The sequence below is a fragment of the Artemia sp. Qi Xiang Cuo genome, chromosome 3, assembly GCF_049724085.1.
Source record: "Artemia sp. Qi Xiang Cuo chromosome 3, ASM4972408v1, whole genome shotgun sequence".
In the NCBI taxonomy this organism is placed as follows: Eukaryota; Metazoa; Arthropoda; class Branchiopoda; order Anostraca; family Artemiidae; genus Artemia; species Artemia sp. Qi Xiang Cuo.
Genome location: NC_142796.1, coordinates 30,499,207 through 30,520,258, shown reverse-complemented (window position 1 = coordinate 30,520,258; position 21,052 = coordinate 30,499,207). Strand labels below are relative to the sequence as shown.

At 36.6% G+C, this 21,052-nt stretch overlaps 1 protein-coding gene across 4 annotated transcripts in view; it reads right to left on the bottom strand.

Annotated features, from left to right (window-relative positions):
* Positions 1-21,052, bottom strand: part of LOC148953991 (polypeptide N-acetylgalactosaminyltransferase 1-like) — a 137,000-nt gene that overhangs the window by 13,686 nt on the left and 102,262 nt on the right. For all 4 annotated transcript variants that reach the window (XM_089086878.1, XM_089086877.1, XM_089086879.1 and 1 more), the window contains exon 9: positions 14,968-15,081. In XM_089086878.1, the coding sequence (XP_088943004.1) occupies positions 14,968-15,081 (114 nt within the window). The remainder of the gene's footprint in view (positions 1-14,967; positions 15,082-21,052) is intronic.

Genomic DNA, 21,052 nt, shown 5'->3' with positions numbered 1-21,052 from the left:
TTTCTGGTATATTAGATGAAATTAGATCAAAATATTTCATTGGACTTTCAGATGTTTCTTATCTTGCTTATGCGGATGATCTTCTACTTTTATGTAAAACTAAGCAAGGTCTCTCTTTTATGGTCTCAAAAGTTTCACGTCTATTTTCTAAAATTGGTCTTTCTCTTAATGTTGAGAAATGTGAATTTCTAGTTTTTAATGGTCCGACTTCCTCTAATGTTCCCTTAGTTTGTCGCGGTTTTTCTATACCCTCTGTTTCCGCCTTTCGGTGGTTGGGTATTACTGTTACTAATTCAATTTCTAGCTTACGGCAGTGCACTGTTCGTGATGTTCAAAAGAAAATTCAAATGGGATATTCTAAGATTGTTGCCAATCGAGGGAAGTATAATAGACGTGCATTGGGTAGGCTATATTCTACATTCTGTGATCATTCTGTCCTTTATCTTTCTGGTCTTTATCCCCTTCTTAAGAAAAAAGATGTTAAGCAGATCCGGTCTTTTTACTTCAGATATTGTAAATTTTTACTTTATCTCCCCCCCTGGCATAGTAATGGTAAGATAACTCGTAAGTTTGAAGTCCCTGATATAACAGCAAAGTTGGCCGTGCTGCATGGAAGGCTGTCGGATTCAGCTTTTTGTCGTTTTTCGCCTCATCATCCTTTGGTCCGTCTGTTCGGTTAATTTAATTGTAGTTTAATTTATTTCATTTTCTATTTTGTCGTTTTTTTTTTTTTACTTTTTTTACTACACAAGTGTAATAACTTTTTATGACGCGGGTTAAAAACAAATTATTATTATTATATAAACTAGTAAGTGCTTAATAAATGAGTTTTAATTAAGGCAGCATTTTTCTTTCCAGAAATGGTGCGAAATTATATCCCTACTAAGTCCGAGCCAAACGAAGAAGCTATCAAACAAGGGCTAAAAGCCATACAAGATGGAGATTCGGTCAGAAAAGCGGCCAAGACCCATGGAATAGCTGCTTCAACATTATTTGATCGCTTGAAGAAGTCAAAATCAGCCAACGAGACTAGTGTGGATGAAGGAATAGCCAGATCAGCCAATTTGAAACGAGGAAAGTATTCCACCCGTCAGGTTTTCACTGACGATCAAGAGGAAAAACTTAAGACTTACCTTCTTCGTTCCTGCGAACTTCACTATGGTTTGACTTTAGCACAAACTCAGAAGCTGGCATATCAATATGCAGTGAAGCTGAGGGTCTCTTATCCCAAGAACTGGGATGAAAAGTGTGCCGCCACATATGACTGGTCATATGGATTTATGAAGCGTCATCCAGAGCTGAGTCTTCGGAAACCTGAGAACACCAGCCTGGCCAGGGCTTCAGGATTCAATCCCTTCAATGTAAACTCGTTCATGAATAATCTTGAAGCTTTATACAATCGGCACCGCTTCACACCTGAATGAGTGTACAACCTAGACGAAACCGGAGTAACAACTGTCATGGATAGCCCTAAAGTCATAGCGAAATCTGGTATAAAGCAAGTGGGCAAGGCCGTTGCTGCTGAGCGGGGGAGTTAGTTACAGTGTGTTGCATCGTTAATGCCATCGGGAACACCGTCCCCCCAGCGTTTGTGTTCCCACGCGTGCACTTCAGAGAACACATGCTCCATGGAGCACCACCTGGTAGCCTTGGGTTAGCTTTCCAGTCTGGTTGGATGACTGGACCGAACTTCTTAGAAGTTATGAAGCACTTCGTCAAGCACACTCGATGCGACAAGGAGAATCCGGTGTTGCTCATCCTCGATAACCATGAAAGCCATATTTATTTGGAGGCAGTTCTATATGCAAAAGAGAATGGAGTAGTGCTTCTCACATTTCCGCCACACTGCAGCCACAAAATGCAGCCCTTAGATATATCTGTCTATGGCCCGTTCAAGGCGTATCTGAGGGCTAAGTTCGGCGAGTGGCAAACAAACCATCCACACGAAAGATTTCAAATAACTCACACCGCAAACCTAGTTGGTCAAGCTTATCCCCTAGCGTTTACTCCGAACAACATCACATCGGGCTTTTCAAAACCAGGAATATGGCCATTCTCAAGATCAGCGTTCACTGATGCAGACTTCATCGCCGCTAAGGTCTCAGACAGACCAAACACCGCTGGAGAAGTAACTGATAGGGTAGAGTCTAGGAATACTTTGGAAGCAGTTGCTGACCCTGTCCTGAATTCCTCGGCCTTAGAGCAACCACCCGGGCCCAAACATGATGTCAATCCAGAAGACATTTTTCCATTCCCGAAGGCTAAACCAAGAAAGCTAACTGTGAATAGGGCTCGAGTTGGCAAAACGAGAATTTTAACGGATACGCCAGAGAAAGAAGATCTGGAGAAAAGAGCACAAGCAAAGTCAGCAAAGAAGACTGGTAGGAAAAGAGTAAAACTGGCAAAGAGCAAGGAGCAAGAGTTGTCAACGATAAGAGAACCTTCCTCCCCTTCGGAAATCTCTTTCCATGACTCTTCAGATGAAAGCCTCCATGCAGGGTCAGACTGTGAAATACCTGAAACTGAAAGTGAAGTTTCATTCATTCCAGAAGAGATCAAGGTTGACGAATTTGTGCTAGTGAGGTTTCAGCTTAAGAAAGATTTTGTTCTTTATGCAGCAAAGATCTTGGAGACTGATATTATGAACAGGGAGTTTCAGGTTTCTTTTCTACGGAGAAAGAAAGACTCTGATCGATTTCACTTTCCTGATATTGAAGACAAGGCATCGGTGTCGTTTGAAGATGTCGTGAAGAAGCTGGAGGTGACTCGACACGGTGGAACTGCTCGGGTCCAAGCTACTTATGTTTTTGCAGGTCTTTGGTTGGATCATATCCGCTGAGTGATTTAAGTTTGATAACTATGAACCTTTTTTCTTTTCTATTTACTTTTGTATCCTATATCTGAAGAATACAGTATCTGAAAGCATGTCCGGAGCTACCCCCACACCTGTGCAAAGCTGCCCCTATATAGGGGCAGTTTCGGACATTTTGTGGACCCAGGGAAAACGTCAACTACTTAGCAGCGCTTGCATATTTTCGCTTTAACTCTGTCCAGGCTCTGTCCAAGTGGCTAAGCTATGCTGGTGCCAAATAAGAAGTCCCGATAGCGCGCACAAGCCGAAGCAGGTAACTTTGATTAAAAAGTGCACGGAGGTGCCCCAGTCTCCCATACCACAGACTTCTTTTTCTTTTCCCTGTTGCATCAGTTACTATGAGATAGACTTCGGACCTTACTTTAAAATTATAATACTTTAGTTAATGTGGGTTACAGTTCGTTCATTAATATACATCAAAACAAAAGTAAATGAAGTTTTTAATAAATACGATGTACAATAAGTTAGGTTGGCCGAGCGGTTAAGGCGCCAGACTTAAGATCTGGTCCCGTATAGGATTTTTGGTTAAAATCCCAAACCTGACAAATTTTTATTAAGCCTGCTAATCAGGCAAAGAAAATTTCTAAGACGACAAGTTGAATCTAGCAGTAAAGATATTCTATGACTGAATATGTAAAAAATCAAAAACACAAAAAAGCCTATGCCTTTTTCTTATTTGCAATAGTAAGAGAGCAACTTCAGAGAGTCAGGCAGGTAACTTAGTCTAATATGTGCCATGGTTTCTGGCTCCTAACTGGCTTACCTGGCTCACTGGCTTAACTTACTCGAACAGCAAGTGTTTCTACCACTGGGTGACAAATGGTATACCTACCAAGTCTCAAGTACTAATTTTCAAAGAAGAATTTATCAAGAGTGTAACAGCAAAAATCCTAAGTATCATAACTTTTTGTTATCATCCAGACTCAAAGGAGCCTGTCCAAATAAAAGAGGAAATTAAAGTTGACAGGGATACTCTGACTGACAAAAGCAAAGATGCAAGCAGTAAGAGTTGTGAAAGCATTGACCTATGGAATCAAGAGCAAGCCATTAAGTTTAAAGAACACGGCAATGATGCCTACAAAAAGAAAGACTTTGAGAAAGCTGTTAATAGACAGTATAAGCTCTTAATAGACTTAATAGAAAATATTAACACAGTATGTCCAGAAATAGCTAGCCCATTTGCTAAGGGTAGCAATGTATTGGCTGATTTTCAGAGATTCGGGGAACCAATTTTTGGGATTTGTAAGATTCGTAAGGTTCACACAACATCATTAGGATCATCATAAACACATAAATATTATCGTCAAACATGATAAGACATTGTTATCTAATAATTGCTACAGTATAGCGGCTAAGGGGCTCTCCTCAGGAGAGAGAGGATCGTAGTTCGAGTCACTCTGTAGTAACAGAACTTCCAAGGCAGTACCACAACTACCGTTGTCGAAGCAATAGCTACCGTCACCATATAATTTTTTATAGTCTTTGTAACAAGTTTTTATTATGGTATCAAGTTTCTTTCGGCAACCTTTCTTCCAAGAAAAAACGCTAAAGTACGCTTAAGTACTAAAATTTAGTACTTTCAAAAGAGTAGTTTATTCTAATTAAACGGCCTTTGTTATTAAGGAGTCATTTTTAAAGAATTGGAACAAAATTCAAACTTCATTTGGAACAAATAAAATGGCATCATTTTTATACAATCCTAAAAAGGGTTTATCCCACATTTGCCTCTCAATTACTCGGACTATCTGTCTTGGCTTTTTTCTAAAATTAGTGCTTACTGCAAAATACTTGATTTTAATTCAAAATCAAAGGGATTCTTACGAATCCCAAAAATTGGTTCCCCAAATCTCCGAAAATCACCCAATACATTGCTACCCTTAGCAAATGGGATAGAACAGAACAGATACAGATAGTCTATACAGTTCAAAAATCTCCGAAAATCACCCAATGCCGTTCTACCCCTAGCAAGTATGCTAGCTATTTTTTGACATACCATGTTAATATTTAATGGACAATTATTGAACACCTGACAGATCAAAGAGAAAATAATCTTCTTACTGTAAGAAAATTATGAGGGGGAGGGGGTACAATTTACGGCAAGGAGATTATTTTTTCTTTAATTTATGAGGTTTTCAACAATTTGCCTCAATTGGAGGGTTGAGGGGGATGGGGGGGACAATTTACGGGAAGAAGATTATATTTTCTTTGATCTATCATGCGTTCAATAATTCTACATTAAACATAAACCAAGTATGTGAAAAACTAGCTGGGATACGTTCTTAGGGATAGAAATGCAGTGCGTGATTTTTAAATATTCGGTGAACCAATTTTTGGGATTCGTAAGACGTCATGTACTGCTACACAAAAAACGGCAAGAAATACATTATTCCTATCCAAGTAAAACACTGCAGCAAAACTAAAACCATCAAAGCCGCCAATTTCAACATAAGAAATGATAATTTTAGCTTACAAAAGTACTTTCTTTCTTACCTGGCCCTAAAAAATGATATACCAAAAATACCAGGAGAAAATAATTACAAAAAGGAGGAAAGTGATACAAATCTTATAGACGTAATGATGGGCGTGGGGGGGGGGGGCTAGTTGCCCACCAATCATTTTCGACTATTAAAAAGGGCACTAGAACCCTCGATTTCCAATCGAATGAGCCCCCTTTGAAGTTTCTACGACGACCCCTTCCGTATGAAGTGCCTATGAAAAAAAAAAAAAAATAAATAATAAAACATTGGATCCGTATGGTCTTTACTATAGGCAACGCTACAGCGTTGCCTCTGATACAGGTAACGACCCCTTGACACAAACCTTGTGGGACAGACTGTTGCGATACTATTGCATGGAACAATAAAGCAATGTGACTAAACAGTTTAGGGGTACCATACCTCAGATGTTCCGGCTGAATACCATCTGCCCCAGGCGATTTTCCTAAAGGAAGAGGACGAACTAAAGATTCAACACACGACGAGGTAATAGTAAGCCAGTTACTGTATTGGTTTAGTCGATCAAAATGCTGCATCAGAACGTCCCGGAAATTACTTTCTAATGATGGAGGATCAGCCGCAAACATTGAAGAAAAATGTTCAAACCATCTATTTATTTCAATGCTATCGGGCGGTGACAAAGAAGAACGGATAAGTTTAGACACTTCTCGCCATAACTGACGAGGATTATTTTTTATTTCCCACGATAGCTCCTTAACCCGACTTCTTTTCCAAGATTTCACCTTCTTTTGATATTGGTGTTTACTCGACTTCATAATTTTGACAACCCAACCTGAACTTGGTCTTTCACAATCAACCCAAATTTGTCTCCAAAACACATGGCGAGACTTTTCAACCTTCAAACCAGGAAAATCTGACCAGCCTCTCTTACGGGTATTCAGCTTTATTTTTTCCGTCGGGACTGCAACGGATGCAGCCATTTTCATACTATGCACCAGTTCAAGCAAATAACAATTCAAATCGAGTCAGATTTTACCCGCGAAAGCAAATGAAACGGAACCCTTATCTTATCTAAGTACGAATCAAGTAGCATCTGGTAAGTAAATATATCAATACGACTCCAGTTCTGTTTAGTGAACCATTTGGGTCTAGAGGGAGCATATGTTTCAAAAGAACTGGGTGGTAAATGAAACTCAAGATGCGAATAGTTACTTAAAAGAAAGTCGTCAGAAACATTAACTATCTGCTGCCGGAGATCCCCCATATCAGTAAACACGAAATCGAGATCAGAAGTGCTACCACTATTCTGTACACAGGTAAACGATCTATTTTTCTGTAGAGATTCGAAAATTTTCGGCAATGTAGGATTTAACATTTGTGAGTGACCAATGATATTATCATTAATGTCCATATTAAAATCATCCATAATAACACAAGATTTACGGGTAAGAGCTATTCTTTCAAGTATTTTCGACAATGACGAGCAGGCAGACGCAAACTTCTGACTCGATCGGTCATTTCTATAATTTGTAAGTACATGAACACAAACAGCAATAAAACCACTAAATTCTACCGCAAGACATACATCATTAGACTCAAACATATTACAATTATACTTTTTTAACAGCTATCATTAAGCCCCACGAGGGTCGACCCCCAGTACTTTTAGCTGGGTAGATAAAAAACTTATAATCATAAGAAGTGATCAGTCTTGTGATATTATCTTCATTAAGCAGATGCTCATTAACACAAATTATATCGAAAGCACCATACACTATTTGAAGTATGTCTAATTTTACTCTAGCCCCGTTTATGTTTTGACAGAACACACGTACTTCGCCATTTATCGAGTCGGTTTACGATTTAAGTTCTTCGGCGCAGCTTTGTCTGGAATTGTACCGCGAGCTGCAATTTCTAGGTTCGGGCACCGAAAGCTGTTACTTGCATGGTTGGATCCGCAGTTGGCACATTTGAGCACATCTGAGGTGCACTCGGAGTAGCTATGATCACCGGCACACTTGCTAAATTTAGTGTCCTTCTGACACAGGTTTGCACGATGACCAAAACCTTGACATTTATAACACTGCAGCGGCTTTGTAAGGGGCTTTGACACAGAAAACATGGTGTATTCCACTTTGATTCCAAACTTGAGAGCCTGATCGAAGTCAAACATAGTAGCAAATGTGAGCTGGACAACTGAGGAATTTCTAAGGAGCTTGGCTTGGGAAATACCGCTAATTATGTTGGGAATAGGTGAAACGTCGTAATCTTTGTCAACATAAATCCTCCCGAGGTACTCTGAGCGCAGTACCTTGCTACGGATATTTTGCTCACCTTGGGCCCCCGAGGCGACAACAATTGCGGATGTTTCGTCTTTCATATGTACAAACAGCCTGGCTCTTCGTTGTTCAATTCTGTCTATTTTATCAGCGGGTCCAATTTTCCTCAAGAACTCCTTTTGCTTGGTAGGATTAGCACTCAAGCTCGCAGGCAAATTCGAAAAACAACTGGGATAGTCCTTTCTGGTCGGGGCAGAGATGGCCATATTGGTGGCTGGTTCTCTGAGCTAGGTACTGCAGAAGCTTCGTGCTTCTCTACAAGAAAACTTAGCATCGCTTTACAATTATTCAATCGTGAGGCAACAATCGTACTCACATCCTCAGGAATGGTGGGAACGTCAGCTGGGTCGAGAATGGCAAAACGAGGGGTCGGAACTTCATTTGCGAACCTTTCTGACACAACCTCATAAATATCGCCATAAAAGGCAGAAGCCGGGTGAGAGCCCCTACGACTCTGATTAATGTCTTTGTCGAGTACCATTTTGCATACATTAATAGCATTTCTCAGAGTTTCCTTTGATAAAAACTTCGACTGTCTGATAACAATCTCTTTATTCGTTTTCTTTTCCACATGCCTCTGTATAAAGTTCAACACCGAACTTAAAACCACGGTATTTTCCGTCATTATTGATCCAGCTACCACCCCAAAAGACAAGGGAAGCGTCAGTCCCCGTTACCTGATCCAGTTTAAGGGAGACTCTCCCTGCAGGCACAACGGCACTTGCCACGGGTTTACTGCCCCTCTTCTGCTTGTCAATTATGGTTACTCAAAATTGAAACAAGACAAGAGTTAGGATGACATACCCTCTTAAACCTCTCTAAATGTGTGTTATTCTGACTTTACTGAAAATATTATATGTTTTGAATGTACGTACTTTTTCGTCATAACTATCAGAAAAAAAGGAAAAAATGCCAACGAAGAAAAGAATACATTTGCAATAATCAATTTAGTTCCAATTTCTCCTTTTTATTCCATTACTTTGAAAGTGTAGAAAATAAAAACCCAAATAAAATTTTGAAAATGTCAATCGGCAATCTTGAAGCAATTTTTTCCGTTTTTAGTGAAATAGATAGAAAAGAGATGACAATAAAATTATTTTGAGATTAGTTGTGTATTTTTTTACGTCATAGACATACAATAAGGGAATAAATGGAGATACTAATCAATTTTATTGAAAGCAAGAAGAAAATTTTGCAGAATAAATGCATTTGCGATATCCAATTTAATTTTTTCATATTTAAAAGGTAATTTTTCTCGGCACTTTATTTCATTTTTATTCCATTTCAATCGAAAGTTATAGAAGTGATGCCTCAATAACACGTATTAGAAACGTCAGTTAGCAACGTTTTCAGCAGCCTTATTATGTCTCGATGAAGTACAACTGACTCTCAGGTCCTTAGGGGAGGAAGGGATTAAAAGGAGTAAACAGCCAAATTCTTCTTCCTAGTAGTTTTTGTTCATTTTAGGGTTCATTTATTCATACTACTACTACTACTAACAACTAACCGCAGCACCAAACCGCTTGAGGCCAACACAGCTACGCACACTCCTCCTCCATCCCAATCTTTCCAAAGCCTCCCTCTTCACACCCTCCCAAGAAGTTCCCAGTTCCTTTAAATATTTCTTTATGACATCCTCACGCCCTAGACGAGGACAACCTGCTTGCTGTTTAGCCCTAGATAGTTGGCCGAAAAGGACAATCTTTGGCAATCTTTAATCCCTCATCAGCAGAACATGCCGTAGCCACCTCGACCTTTCTTTCATTATAGCCCTAGAGAGCGATATTGAACTACATTTTTCGTACATCCTATTTTTGGAAACACGGTCAGTCAGTCGGGTACCCAAAATAATCCGTAGGCAATTTCTCTGGAAAATATCTAGCAAATCTTCATCCGCTTTTCGGAGCGCCCATGCTCCAGAGCCATATTTGACCACTGTCATGACTGTAGCTTCTAATATTCTAATCTTGGTTTGCAGACTTATCTTCCTATTCTTCCAAACTCTTTTTAACCGTGAAAAAACACCTTGAGCCTTGGTCATTCCACTTTTAACATCTTCCGTGCTCCCACTCTCTTTACTAATATCTCCGTCAGTCGGTTCTACAGGGGCATATATTACTATAACTGATACCCTGAAATTTTTAGTCATAAAATGAGCAATTAGTATTCTATTATTAATACCTTTTATTCATAGCAAATTCGATTCGTTTAGTTCTTTACTTTTCTTTGAAAAAACTGTGACTCTCTGATGGCCACGTCGAGATACTAAAAATACAAGAAGAAATATGCTGATGTGGCTCAACAGCTCCTTGGGCAACTTCAACGTAACATTTTCAATGCTCGTCCTCATTACTAGGGCGACATTTTTGAAGAGGGTATTACCAAGCTCATTCACTAATGCGTAAATAGTCAAAGTGGTTATGTAAAGAATTAAACTTGATTGTACATTATTTTAGGTAATATAATACTCTTTCTATACCAACCCGTCTTCAATTATAGCCAGTGTCATCTTTATCGAACTAATATAGAATTTTAAGCGAAATTTCTGCAAACAACCAAGATTTCCGATCATTTTTACACCGAGTCATCCCATAGTACTTCTGCAAAAGTGCATAGCTCGGACCTTTTTTTGTTTTTGTTAAATTTCAAGACTTATCTGTTAGTTATACATAGTTACCCCATAGCAATGCTGTTCTTTGCTTTTTTGCACTGGATCAGGAATTAGTTGTTTATTGCAGATACAGGACTTAGCTCGTTGCTACATCACGTCAGTTCACAATAATGCTGTCCCACAGGCTCGACTTCGCTCTTTGCTGTACCGCGTCTGAACTGAGCTCGTTTTAGCACCGGATTAGTCTTAAACTATACTAAAAATTTTAGAGCGCTGACTTAGCCTCTTTTGGCACAGAGTTATGAATTAGCTCATTTGTGTGCTGAGTCCGCAGTCAAGCCTTGGCTCACTGTTGTAACAAATCAATTGGTAGAAATGCTGTAAAATTCCATAGCTTGTAATTAGCTTATTTGTTCACCAATGGCGTGCAGCAATGCTATGTATTGCCTTAGCTTGAACTAGCACTTGTTTTTGCTCAGAGTCAGTACTTTTCTGTTTTTTCTTTTACCGAAATTGTTTTTAGGAGACATTTACCCCTTCTTATACAGAAGTAACTATGAATGAACAAAATAAACCTAAAGTTAACAGAAATCCAGCTAAATAATCAGGTCAACCTTAAAATGGATAAAAATTACCGAAAACTGCACTTAGACTGCCTACCTCGCCCTCCCCCTAAAGCACTGTATATATAATTAGCAGCAAGTTTACCGCAGATGATTTCTGGCTCTTCATTCTCGGTGCAAACAAAAAGCTCACTCCACTTCTTCATGCATTAGCGGGTTAGTGTGTATGCGTCATTCAATGAGAAATGGTTCGAAATTGTATTATTCGTAATCGCGAAAGCAGAAAAAAACTTGGTGAGCCGGCCAAGTGGTTTGCAACTGTCCCATTTCACAGGTATGACTTAATTTATGTACAAATTATGACTTAATCTTTTATTTATATACAGTGGATTTAACTGATTGGCTTATGTACGATTTCTAAAAAAGAGGGCGGGGGGTTGATGAAATTTGTGAAAACAAGGAAATTTTTTTTATTCTAACAACTGGTGGAATAGATGTGATGGTTTCAGGGGCGGATCCAGGATTTTTTAGGGGGGGGGGGGGTAAAATACGTTGATTCGATAAACTTACGTTAGGAGCAAGTTTAATTAATGCAAACTTGCGTTAATTAGGTAAATTACAATACTTTAGACTACGTTATGGGGGGGGTGCCCCCCTCGCCCCCCCCCCCCTCTGGATCCGCCACTGAATGGTTTATCATTTTTTTTTGTTTCAGGTCGTGATATTTATTTTCTCAGATTGTAGTTCCTGTGTGACTTGAAAAGGCTAATTACCTGTTTTGGCGGAGAGCAGAGATAAGAGCTAGTTTCGTTTTCAATCAATGTTTTCGTATGAAATGGGCAGACCTTTCCTGAACTTTAAAGAATAAACACCTCTGTTTGAAAGTCTTTGCCCTTAGTGTATTTATATAGCGATAAGGGTTCCTGATTGAGACCAATTTTAGGACTTGGGTTCTAATTATTGGTTGCTGTGGTAAAAGTTGCCACAATAGCCCTATCCAAGAAAATACCAAACGTCTGTTAAGAAGTGTTTTTCGTAAAATTCTGTTTCGTAAAAATATTGGATTACAAGTCAAGGCTTTGATCTCTGATCAGGGGGGGGACTTCAGAGGACTTGTAAAGAATCTTGGTATCAGCGAGAAAAAACCATTTTTTGACTTCAGTGGAGAAAAGGTGTATTATATTTATGATCCACCCCACTTTTTGAAAAGTGTCAGAAACAATCTTCTGAAAAATAAAATTTTGTTTGAAGATGGCCAAGCGTTTTGGGTCGACGTTATCAATCTTTTTAAAATCGATTCCCGGGTTAAGAATCGATTCCTCGATTTAAAATCGAGCAGGGCTACCCCGCGCCTAAGCACGCGTCATGTGTTTCCTTCCAATTTTGACAAAATGAAAGTAAAACTAGCAGCCCAGGTTTTCAGCCATTCCGTGAGCTCTGTGCTTAGATATTATGCCAAGAAACATGCAATCACCCTAGAACACGTATTTCGGCAGAAACTTTCTCAAAATGCCTTTAAAACCAACTCGAGACTTCGAAACCTACTTGTAATTCCTATAAACATCTGAACTAATTATATATATATATATATATATATATATATATATATATATATATATATATATATATATATATATATATATATATATATATATATATATAAATATATATATATATATATATATATATATATATATATATATATATATATATATATATATATATATATATATATATATCGGCACGTACAAACAGCTCCTCTCATTTGATCTGCCATCAGCGGTCCAAATACCCTGGAACACGCATTTTGGCAGAAACTTTCTCAAAATACCTTTGAAACCAACTTGAGACTTCGAATCCTACTTTTAATTCCTAAAAACATCTAATAATAAAATTGCACTACTAATTACCGATTTTCATATATGTATTGGAATAAATTAATTTAAAATTAGTTTCTTCAAAATTTAGTGTTCCAACGTTGAAGCCAAGTTTCGCGTTCAAGAGAAATCTGACTTGTCTACCCGTGAAAAGATCTTATGTCGCTTATGTTTCTATGTTCTCTGGAGTACTCGCACCTCGGTCCGAGTTTTTATAATGGGTGAGATGGGGAAAGATCATACTGCCTATTATATATACAGTGCCCTAAAGGTACGAACGTCCTTTGTGCTCTGCTAGAAACAAGTATATTGCTTCCAAAACTGCCAGTCAGAGTTTTATTTAAGAATCAATTGTTCAAGCTTTTGAATAAAAGTGAATAAAAAGGAAAATATTGTCGAAACAATTTTTTCTAAATGGTAAAACTTAACTGACCTTTAAATATATTTTTTTCCTAATAATTTTGTTGTTGTTATCAGTAAATTTGATCGGTATTTTCATTCATTTCGTTCCCCAAAGGATGATTATGACAAAAAAGACATATATTCAAAATAAATATCGTTTTTCATTCCATTCAATCTATTTTAATGAAAAATAGAAGATTACTTCAAAAATTACCAATTTGAGGTCGCAATTCTCATTTAGGAATCTATTTCCAACAGTATTGAACTGAAATTGAAAAGGATAAGAATGGAAAAAAGTATCCTATTAATAAAGCAAACCTACATTTATTTTTGGAAATGTATTTATCGCAAATTTTTGCAAGATGTTCCCGACAAACCGGATCGCTATTTTGATTTTTTCGTTCTTATTTTAAACTTTTGACGGCCTGTTAAAATATACACTGTTATCAGCAAAGGGAAAATGATGCTTAATTAGATTAGCGTCTAGAATCTTGTCGATCATCTTAACTCCAATTTGTTTAAGCCAAGGTTTGGCTTAATTTTTATGGCCTTTGAACAAGGGTTGGTAGACCAGATAAGTTTTTGGATTTTTACACATGCCTTGCTAAGGTATAACAACATGTTTTGCGGTTTCTATACTCATAAAAATTTGTTTATAATAACGGTCAATGTCATCTTTATCATTTTTAGGTATCTGTCACTGAAGAAGAGGGCTTGGAATACGCGTAGTAGAAATGGGTGCAGTGAGAGTAGAAATGTAAAACGATATATTCACTTAATGTTAATACTTTTTTCATACTATCAAGAAATTTAACGGTAATTTTTGTTTTTGATGAGTCAATATCAAATGTAAATGATGCTGAAATAGACGCACGATCAATATCTTGTAAGCTATAATGATTTTTTAATATTTTGGATAAGAGTTATGAATAATATCGTAACAGCTATTATGATGTTGGTTTTACCTGACAATACACATAATTCTGTTTCGACGATAGGGATTCGCTTATAGTAATAATAATATATATTTTTTTTTTTTTTTTTTTTTTTTTTTTTTTTGTGTGTATATTTAATATAATTAATAAATTTAGTTTATTTATTCTAATTTTTTCTATAGTTTCCAGTTTATCTATATTTTCTTTTCTTCTCCTTCATATGTGAGTAAGTGATCATTTTAAATTTTCTTTTCTTTTTATCTCTGAGTATGTAATTCATATGTCGTCCCTCTTTGTACAGGCCAATGAGCCTTTGAGGGATTAATAACATGTAATATTATATGTGTATTTAATGAAGAATAAAACTTATCTTATCTTATCTTATCTTATAATAAACAGTAGCAAAAGAAGAAATAATACCGGTCCATCTAATTATATGAACAATAGATTTAGATCTATTCGATAAATAGATCTCACCATCAGATAAGAATCTAGTTGACCATACCTGCACACAGAGCACTGAACTCAAAGTATATCCCCTGGTATTTCAACTCCTAGAATCGAAAGATCTACTACAAGATATCTAATCAGATTCAAGGCAATACAAGTTAAATAAGGAGGAACCACTCGCAGTAGCTCAATTCAACTCAGAGAGAGAGTCAAAAGGAAAAGGGCTGAATAGTCTCGACTGAAAAGCAAACGTTTGCTGAAACAGAAGAAGAAGCACAATATCACTAGTAGTTCCAGAGCGATGAAAATCAGAAAAATTGCCAGACTTAGGCACAACATCATGCAATGGGAGGCACTCCAACAGGGATTCACTTTTCGCCAAAGATTGGTGTATACCATTGAAAAGAAGAAAGAAAAATACTGAAACAAAATTAAAAATGGCACAGAATATAGAATACTTACTTGACTAGATGCCAAAAAATTATGACATGGATAATAACCAATTATATATGGATTATCTTCGCTCCTCTGTAGATTATCCAAACACAGAGATTTATCACCCACACTGTTTCGAACCTGGAATAGTATACCACCATAAATTGTGTTAATACATTCAACAGAGAGGGTACTTTACAGTAGCTTCATAAATCCGAAATTACTCACATTGAATCCTGCGAAAAGCAAGACGAATTAGTAGCATCCATTTGTCTGGAAATTAAAACAATTTTTTCTATAAAAGAAAAGTGTACTTAAGACCTCCCCCTTCCTTATCCCTCTTACTGTAGGAATATGTAAGAGAGTCTAGATTAGCTGAAGCCAGTAATATTAATGTATTAAGTCACTAAAACCTTTCCAAATACAAAAGGAAAATTTAAAGATTGCCCTACGGTCAAAACTTGTATGTTTATCTTTACATTTGATTAAACTTACAAGGTAACAGCAGACATACTACATACATCTCGGGGACATTGTAAAAAGAAATAAGGCATAGTTTTCGATAAGTTAAGCAAAAAAAAAAACGTTGAGTTTTTCCTTGCTTAAACATATACACCGAAGCCCTCCCCCTAACAAGTAATTTAGAAACTTCAGTTTCTTAAACAACAGGAAAAACTGAACTTCAGATCCCTGTTGATCTTTAGTTTAAATAGCTCTGATGAAAGGTAGCAGTTTGGGATGCGGGAGAGCTACTCTGAGCCCACCCAGAGATGAAACGGTTTCAATTTTAGCATATCTGGAGTTGAGATAATCTCATTATAGCCTACTAATTGGTTCTTTTCATTTCTAAGTTTTGTGTTAAAATCCACATTAATTGATAAAACTACGAACTATATTAATAAAATATACCCTATCATGAAATATAACCCTATTAATTATAAATCACATTTTGCTTTGAATTTTTTTAATTCCGATAAAAAATTCAAAAAAGGAAACAAGAATGGACAAAAAAAGAGTTAGGATAGTTTTGATATTAAAACAAAACTATGTACTTGACAATGGGCATACTCAGTATCAAGAAAAATTGCATAAAAAAATGCGTCCATAAAAAATATTCATGGTAAGTTTAGACACAATGGTAAAATGGCCCCTCAGCCTATAGAAGTGGTCATAAAAAACGGAAAAATTACGATAAGTTCGACTATTTTGTCGCTAAAAAAACGTCAACAGTAATTTCTCTATAGGCACAGTAACTATTTTTACAGACAACTAAATTTACTACCAATTCTGTAACGATTAAGATCTTTCAAAGAGTTAACGTCAAAGAATCAGTTAGGTACAATTATTTTCCGTTAAACAACATTGAACAGTGACACTCCGGTAGATGGCCGGGGCCAATCACTCCAGTGGCCAGGGCCAAATTTTTTCTTACTACCTCCTCCCACCTGATTCGTAGACAACATGCTTTTCGTTTCACCCTAGATGGTTGGCCGAAAAAGAAGATCTTTGGTAATCTGTCATCCTTCATCTGCAGAAAGTGTTCTAGCCATCTCAACCTTTCTCTCATTATAGCCCTAGAAAGAGGAATAGAACCATTTTTTTTCGTACAGCTTACTACTCAAAATACGGCCAGCCAGACGGGTACCCAAAAGAATTCTTGGTTCGCAGACTTATCTCGCTATTCTTCCAAAATTATTTCAACTGCGAAAAAAACACCCTGAGTCTCGGTTTTCTACTTTTAAAAGTTTAACAGTACTTTTAACAGTTCACTTGATCGATCTTCTCGTTACGCAACACCACCTTCATTTACTTCTTCACCTTCACTTATTCTTAGTCTAAACGACATAGTCCTCTTAACATTAATTTTCAGAGCTATTCTTGCACTCTGAGCTCTCAAAACCACCAAAAAATTACTTACTACTAATAAGGCGAAATCTTTCACCCCTGAAAATGACCGTACCCTAACAGACGATCGGTCAAACGCTTTGTTTTGTTTCAACAATAAGTAAATTCAATAGCAAAAGATATTAATCCCTCCTTACCGAAGATGACCATGAAATGAGAAGGGGTTAAAAAGATGTATATTAAAACCTTGCAGCCTGTTGAACCTTATACTTTTCAATCATTGGCATTGTCGTGGATTAAAACATACATCATCCTGCAGAGCATAATTAGTACCATACATATATCCCTAACTTTTCAGGATTATATTACTGCAGCTATTCTTTATTATAACAATTGGAAAGCTGCGTCATTACGATGCATGTTTATTTATGTTTTCTTCGTAACCGCATAAAGTCAAATTTCCATACCCTCAAATGCACACGAACTAGGAAAATTTCCAAACCCTTCATCGACAAAGATGACCATGGTCTAACAGCCAAATGTTACTTTTAAGTCTCTAAATTGCCTCAGACTTTCAATCCGAATCAGACATCCAATCTCAGACTTTCAGCTTTTATATTAGAACTGAAGTTGTTAAGCCCACGGAACCTTTTAAACAGTATTTTTCATGAAAGAGCTCAAAAGCTGCATTATAATCCTATCGAACCTAGTTGGTACTATATAGCTATCTGTTGCTTTTTGCAACAAGACTACTATTAATTGAAGTTGAAAAAAAAAAGAAGGATGCATCGGTCGGTAGAAGTCAAATAAAAGGCATATGTCGACAACCTATGACTCCTGAAGCGGAAAATGGTTTAAAAACCTATTTTAATCAAAACTCACTCGGTTGGCTTTGAATTCTGTTTCCGCAATTCCTTTTGGTTAAATAAAAGGGAAATTATTTAGAGAGCCCCTCAACCAAGAAGATGATTGTGCTCTGACAATATGTTCTTATTTGCAGTTCACTCTCCGTAGTGGAAATGAAACCGAATTTTTTCTACCTTCAAATGCATTGGAAACAAATAATAGGTATAGCAACTAGAAATATACACCAAAGATGACTAGAAATAGACGCAAAGATGACCATGGCATAATAACCAATCGGTACTTACATTTCTCTCCCTTGTCTTAAAATTTTATCCATATTTTTTCTTTTCTAATGTATACCACAAAACTGAAGTTGTTAATCCCCCGAAATTCCCCAAGTGCTGCATCCCATTGACGAATTATTGTACGAAAAAACAGATCTCGAACACCCGATCAGATCGTCAACAGCTATTGATCAGCAATTAAAAAAAAAATCTATCTGTCTTGGTTGAAAGTAGTTTTTTTTTTTTTTGCCACAGACCAACTTTTTAATTCACTACTTGGAAAGGAGCTAGGGGAAAGCTCCAATTTCTTTGACGATACGGCCAGGTAACCGTCGCATACCTTAAGCATTTCCCAATTTTAACTCAGCGTCAATTTAAAACTGTCGCGTGTCTTCTTGAACGGAGCTTTCCACTGGAAACCAGAAATATGGCTCAACAGAACGAACGCTTAGGTGCATGACCTCAGATGGTCCTCTCACAACAGACTATAAGACTCCACTTCATTTCACACACTGTAGGTTCTGGTTCAACTACTAGCGAAAACCCTCCAAAACCCTAAGGCAAGAACCACACGTAGCTTTCTAAAATGTAATATCATATTATTAATCTGGCATGAGGTCCACACTATCTGTAAAAAACTGCTGAGGGTGGACCCTTACCACTTTCTACCAAAAAGCTCAAATTGAGGGACTAGGAAAAAAACGAACAGAACCTTAGTGTTGCTCCCGCACCAAAACAAAACCGAAAAAACTCGTATGGTAAAGCTAATCATCTACAAATTATGAGAAGTATAATTCACAATCGAGCTTCATGCTGAAACAAAAAACAGTCAATTCAGAATGCTTAAAACAAAGAGGAAAACGTTTCCAAACTATGATTCGATTTTTCTATTAGCTACACTGCTCCTATTTTTGAAACTAATAGTTAATGATTACTGGTTATATTTTGTTTTGAAAAAATTGCCTTACATATTGTGCAAATAGCCAAATTTCCAGTTGTCTTAACAGGTTTAAGAGAAGAAAGGACGAGAATCCTGAGGAAACAGAGCAAAAGAAGAATAAAATAAATACACGGTTGTACCATATTTGCCTTGTGTTGGTGAAAAGTTAAAATGAATGCTTAAGAAATATGTCTAGGAATGTTTCCAAAACTAAAAAGGTAATGTCAAGAAATAAGAGAACACTTAAGAATACTTTCGTCTGTTTTATGGCAGCAAATTATATTATAGTTTCTTCAATACCAAACCTGATAACCAAATTTCTATAGCCGATTTTAAAATCCTAAATCTCCGTAAAATTTAACGAAAAAATCTCCGAATACATGAAATGTACCAGCAAGGCTCTAAATGATAAACAAACAGTCCAAAACTCTGAGTTAGCACTTCCTGAAGCCATCTGGACAATGTCATCTATAATTTGATCATGTTTGTCTGATGTCTTACATCTTATAACATTGGTTTAGTCCGGGAAGTTAGAAACGAAAAAGTACGTGGTTGCCACTTTTACCATTAAGAAAGACACGGAAGAGGAAAGCAATCAATTTCATTTAAGAAAGCCTTTCAAGAAACATTAAGTTAGGTAAAAAAAACTAACAAAATATTACACAAGCAGCTAACGCTTTAGATGTCAGTCAGTACACACCCAAAAAGATGAAAGCAATCGGAGCTAAAAGGGAAGTTATGTTTCTATCTCCAAATGTGTGTGCCCTTTCATTCGCTTTTGCTTCACGTAGTTTTGTCTGAACCTGCAGCTTTAATTACATACTAGACAATTATTTCATTTGATGTTTTTCTTTGGCGTGGCTAGTCAATTCAGTCCAAAAATAATCACCACAACAAGTAACATCAATGCATAATGATCTCAGAAAAAGTATATTTTTTTATTTTCATTATTAGAACAATCATAAGAAGCACTCTAGTCAGCTTATATTGTTACAGCATTATGATGCAGAATAATGTCAATCTTCACCTTATTTATGCCAATTATTTGATAAATAATTTCCTTTTCCCAGTAGCTTATTCTTCAGATAGTTTTTCATGAGAGTTCGATTCATACATATTCATGGGCAAGGAGATATCCTGGATAATTTTTTTGTGTGGGGGGGGGGGGTCCAAAGAACTTATAAACACAATAAAATTTGTTTATATGTATTTTTGTTAATTTTTTACTAGTCAGATAAAAAATTTCAGAGGGGAGGGGAAAAGTCGCCCCCCTGAAACACGGCCTTGTTCATGGGAGATATTTTCATCACATTTCATCATAGATGGATAGGAGCTTGAAAATGAATAGTTGTGTGTTAAAATTAAAAAGCTTTAAGTAAATTTCAACCACTTCCTGTCTCACTATATTCATCAGAAAAATACCAGAGGCAGCATTGCAGCAAGGCATATGTAAAGAGCCTACCATTTGTTACCTTTATGTCTGATGGTATTATTCATTTGAAATTTTCGTTCGTTCCGGATTTTATTTATTCCTTAATAGTGATTTCTGTTTGTTTTAAGTTGGAATCTTAAAAACAAAGTTTGAATATGACTTTATTTAAGTTTAAATCTGACTTTATTTTTGCGCACCTTAGGTTTTAATATGGCTTTTTACTTTTCTACGAAAACCACGTTTTCGGAAAAAAAACTTTTTTTGAATTAATTACGGATTAAGGATGTTCTCCCCAATTTGCAAAACAATAATTCAGAATCAAAAATTAATTTTACTGCATATTTATGACTTCTTTACATCAATTCGCGAAGAGAGCATGTCCACATGCGGAACGATTGGTTTGATGACAGTATGATGTTTTGAAAACAAACTTTTAATCATAAATCAGACAATCTTGGCCACCCAAAACAACATTTTTTTTTTTAATTGTACTTTTAATCGTCCTCAAAACGCAGCCTTTTGTTCCTCCTTGACAAAGGAGGGAGAATGACCGGGGAAACAAAGAAACTAAAACCGATAGGGTTCCCTTTTAAATGATTTTAAAAGGGAATTTTAAAAGGGAACCCTTTTAAATGATAGGTTTTCTTTATGTTTTTTTTGTAAGCTTTTGTCACACTTTCCAAAGAGGCAAATGTAAGGAATATAGAACTCCCAAATACTTACGCTATTTGAAAAGAATTGTTTTATTTCATATATTGTCTTTTA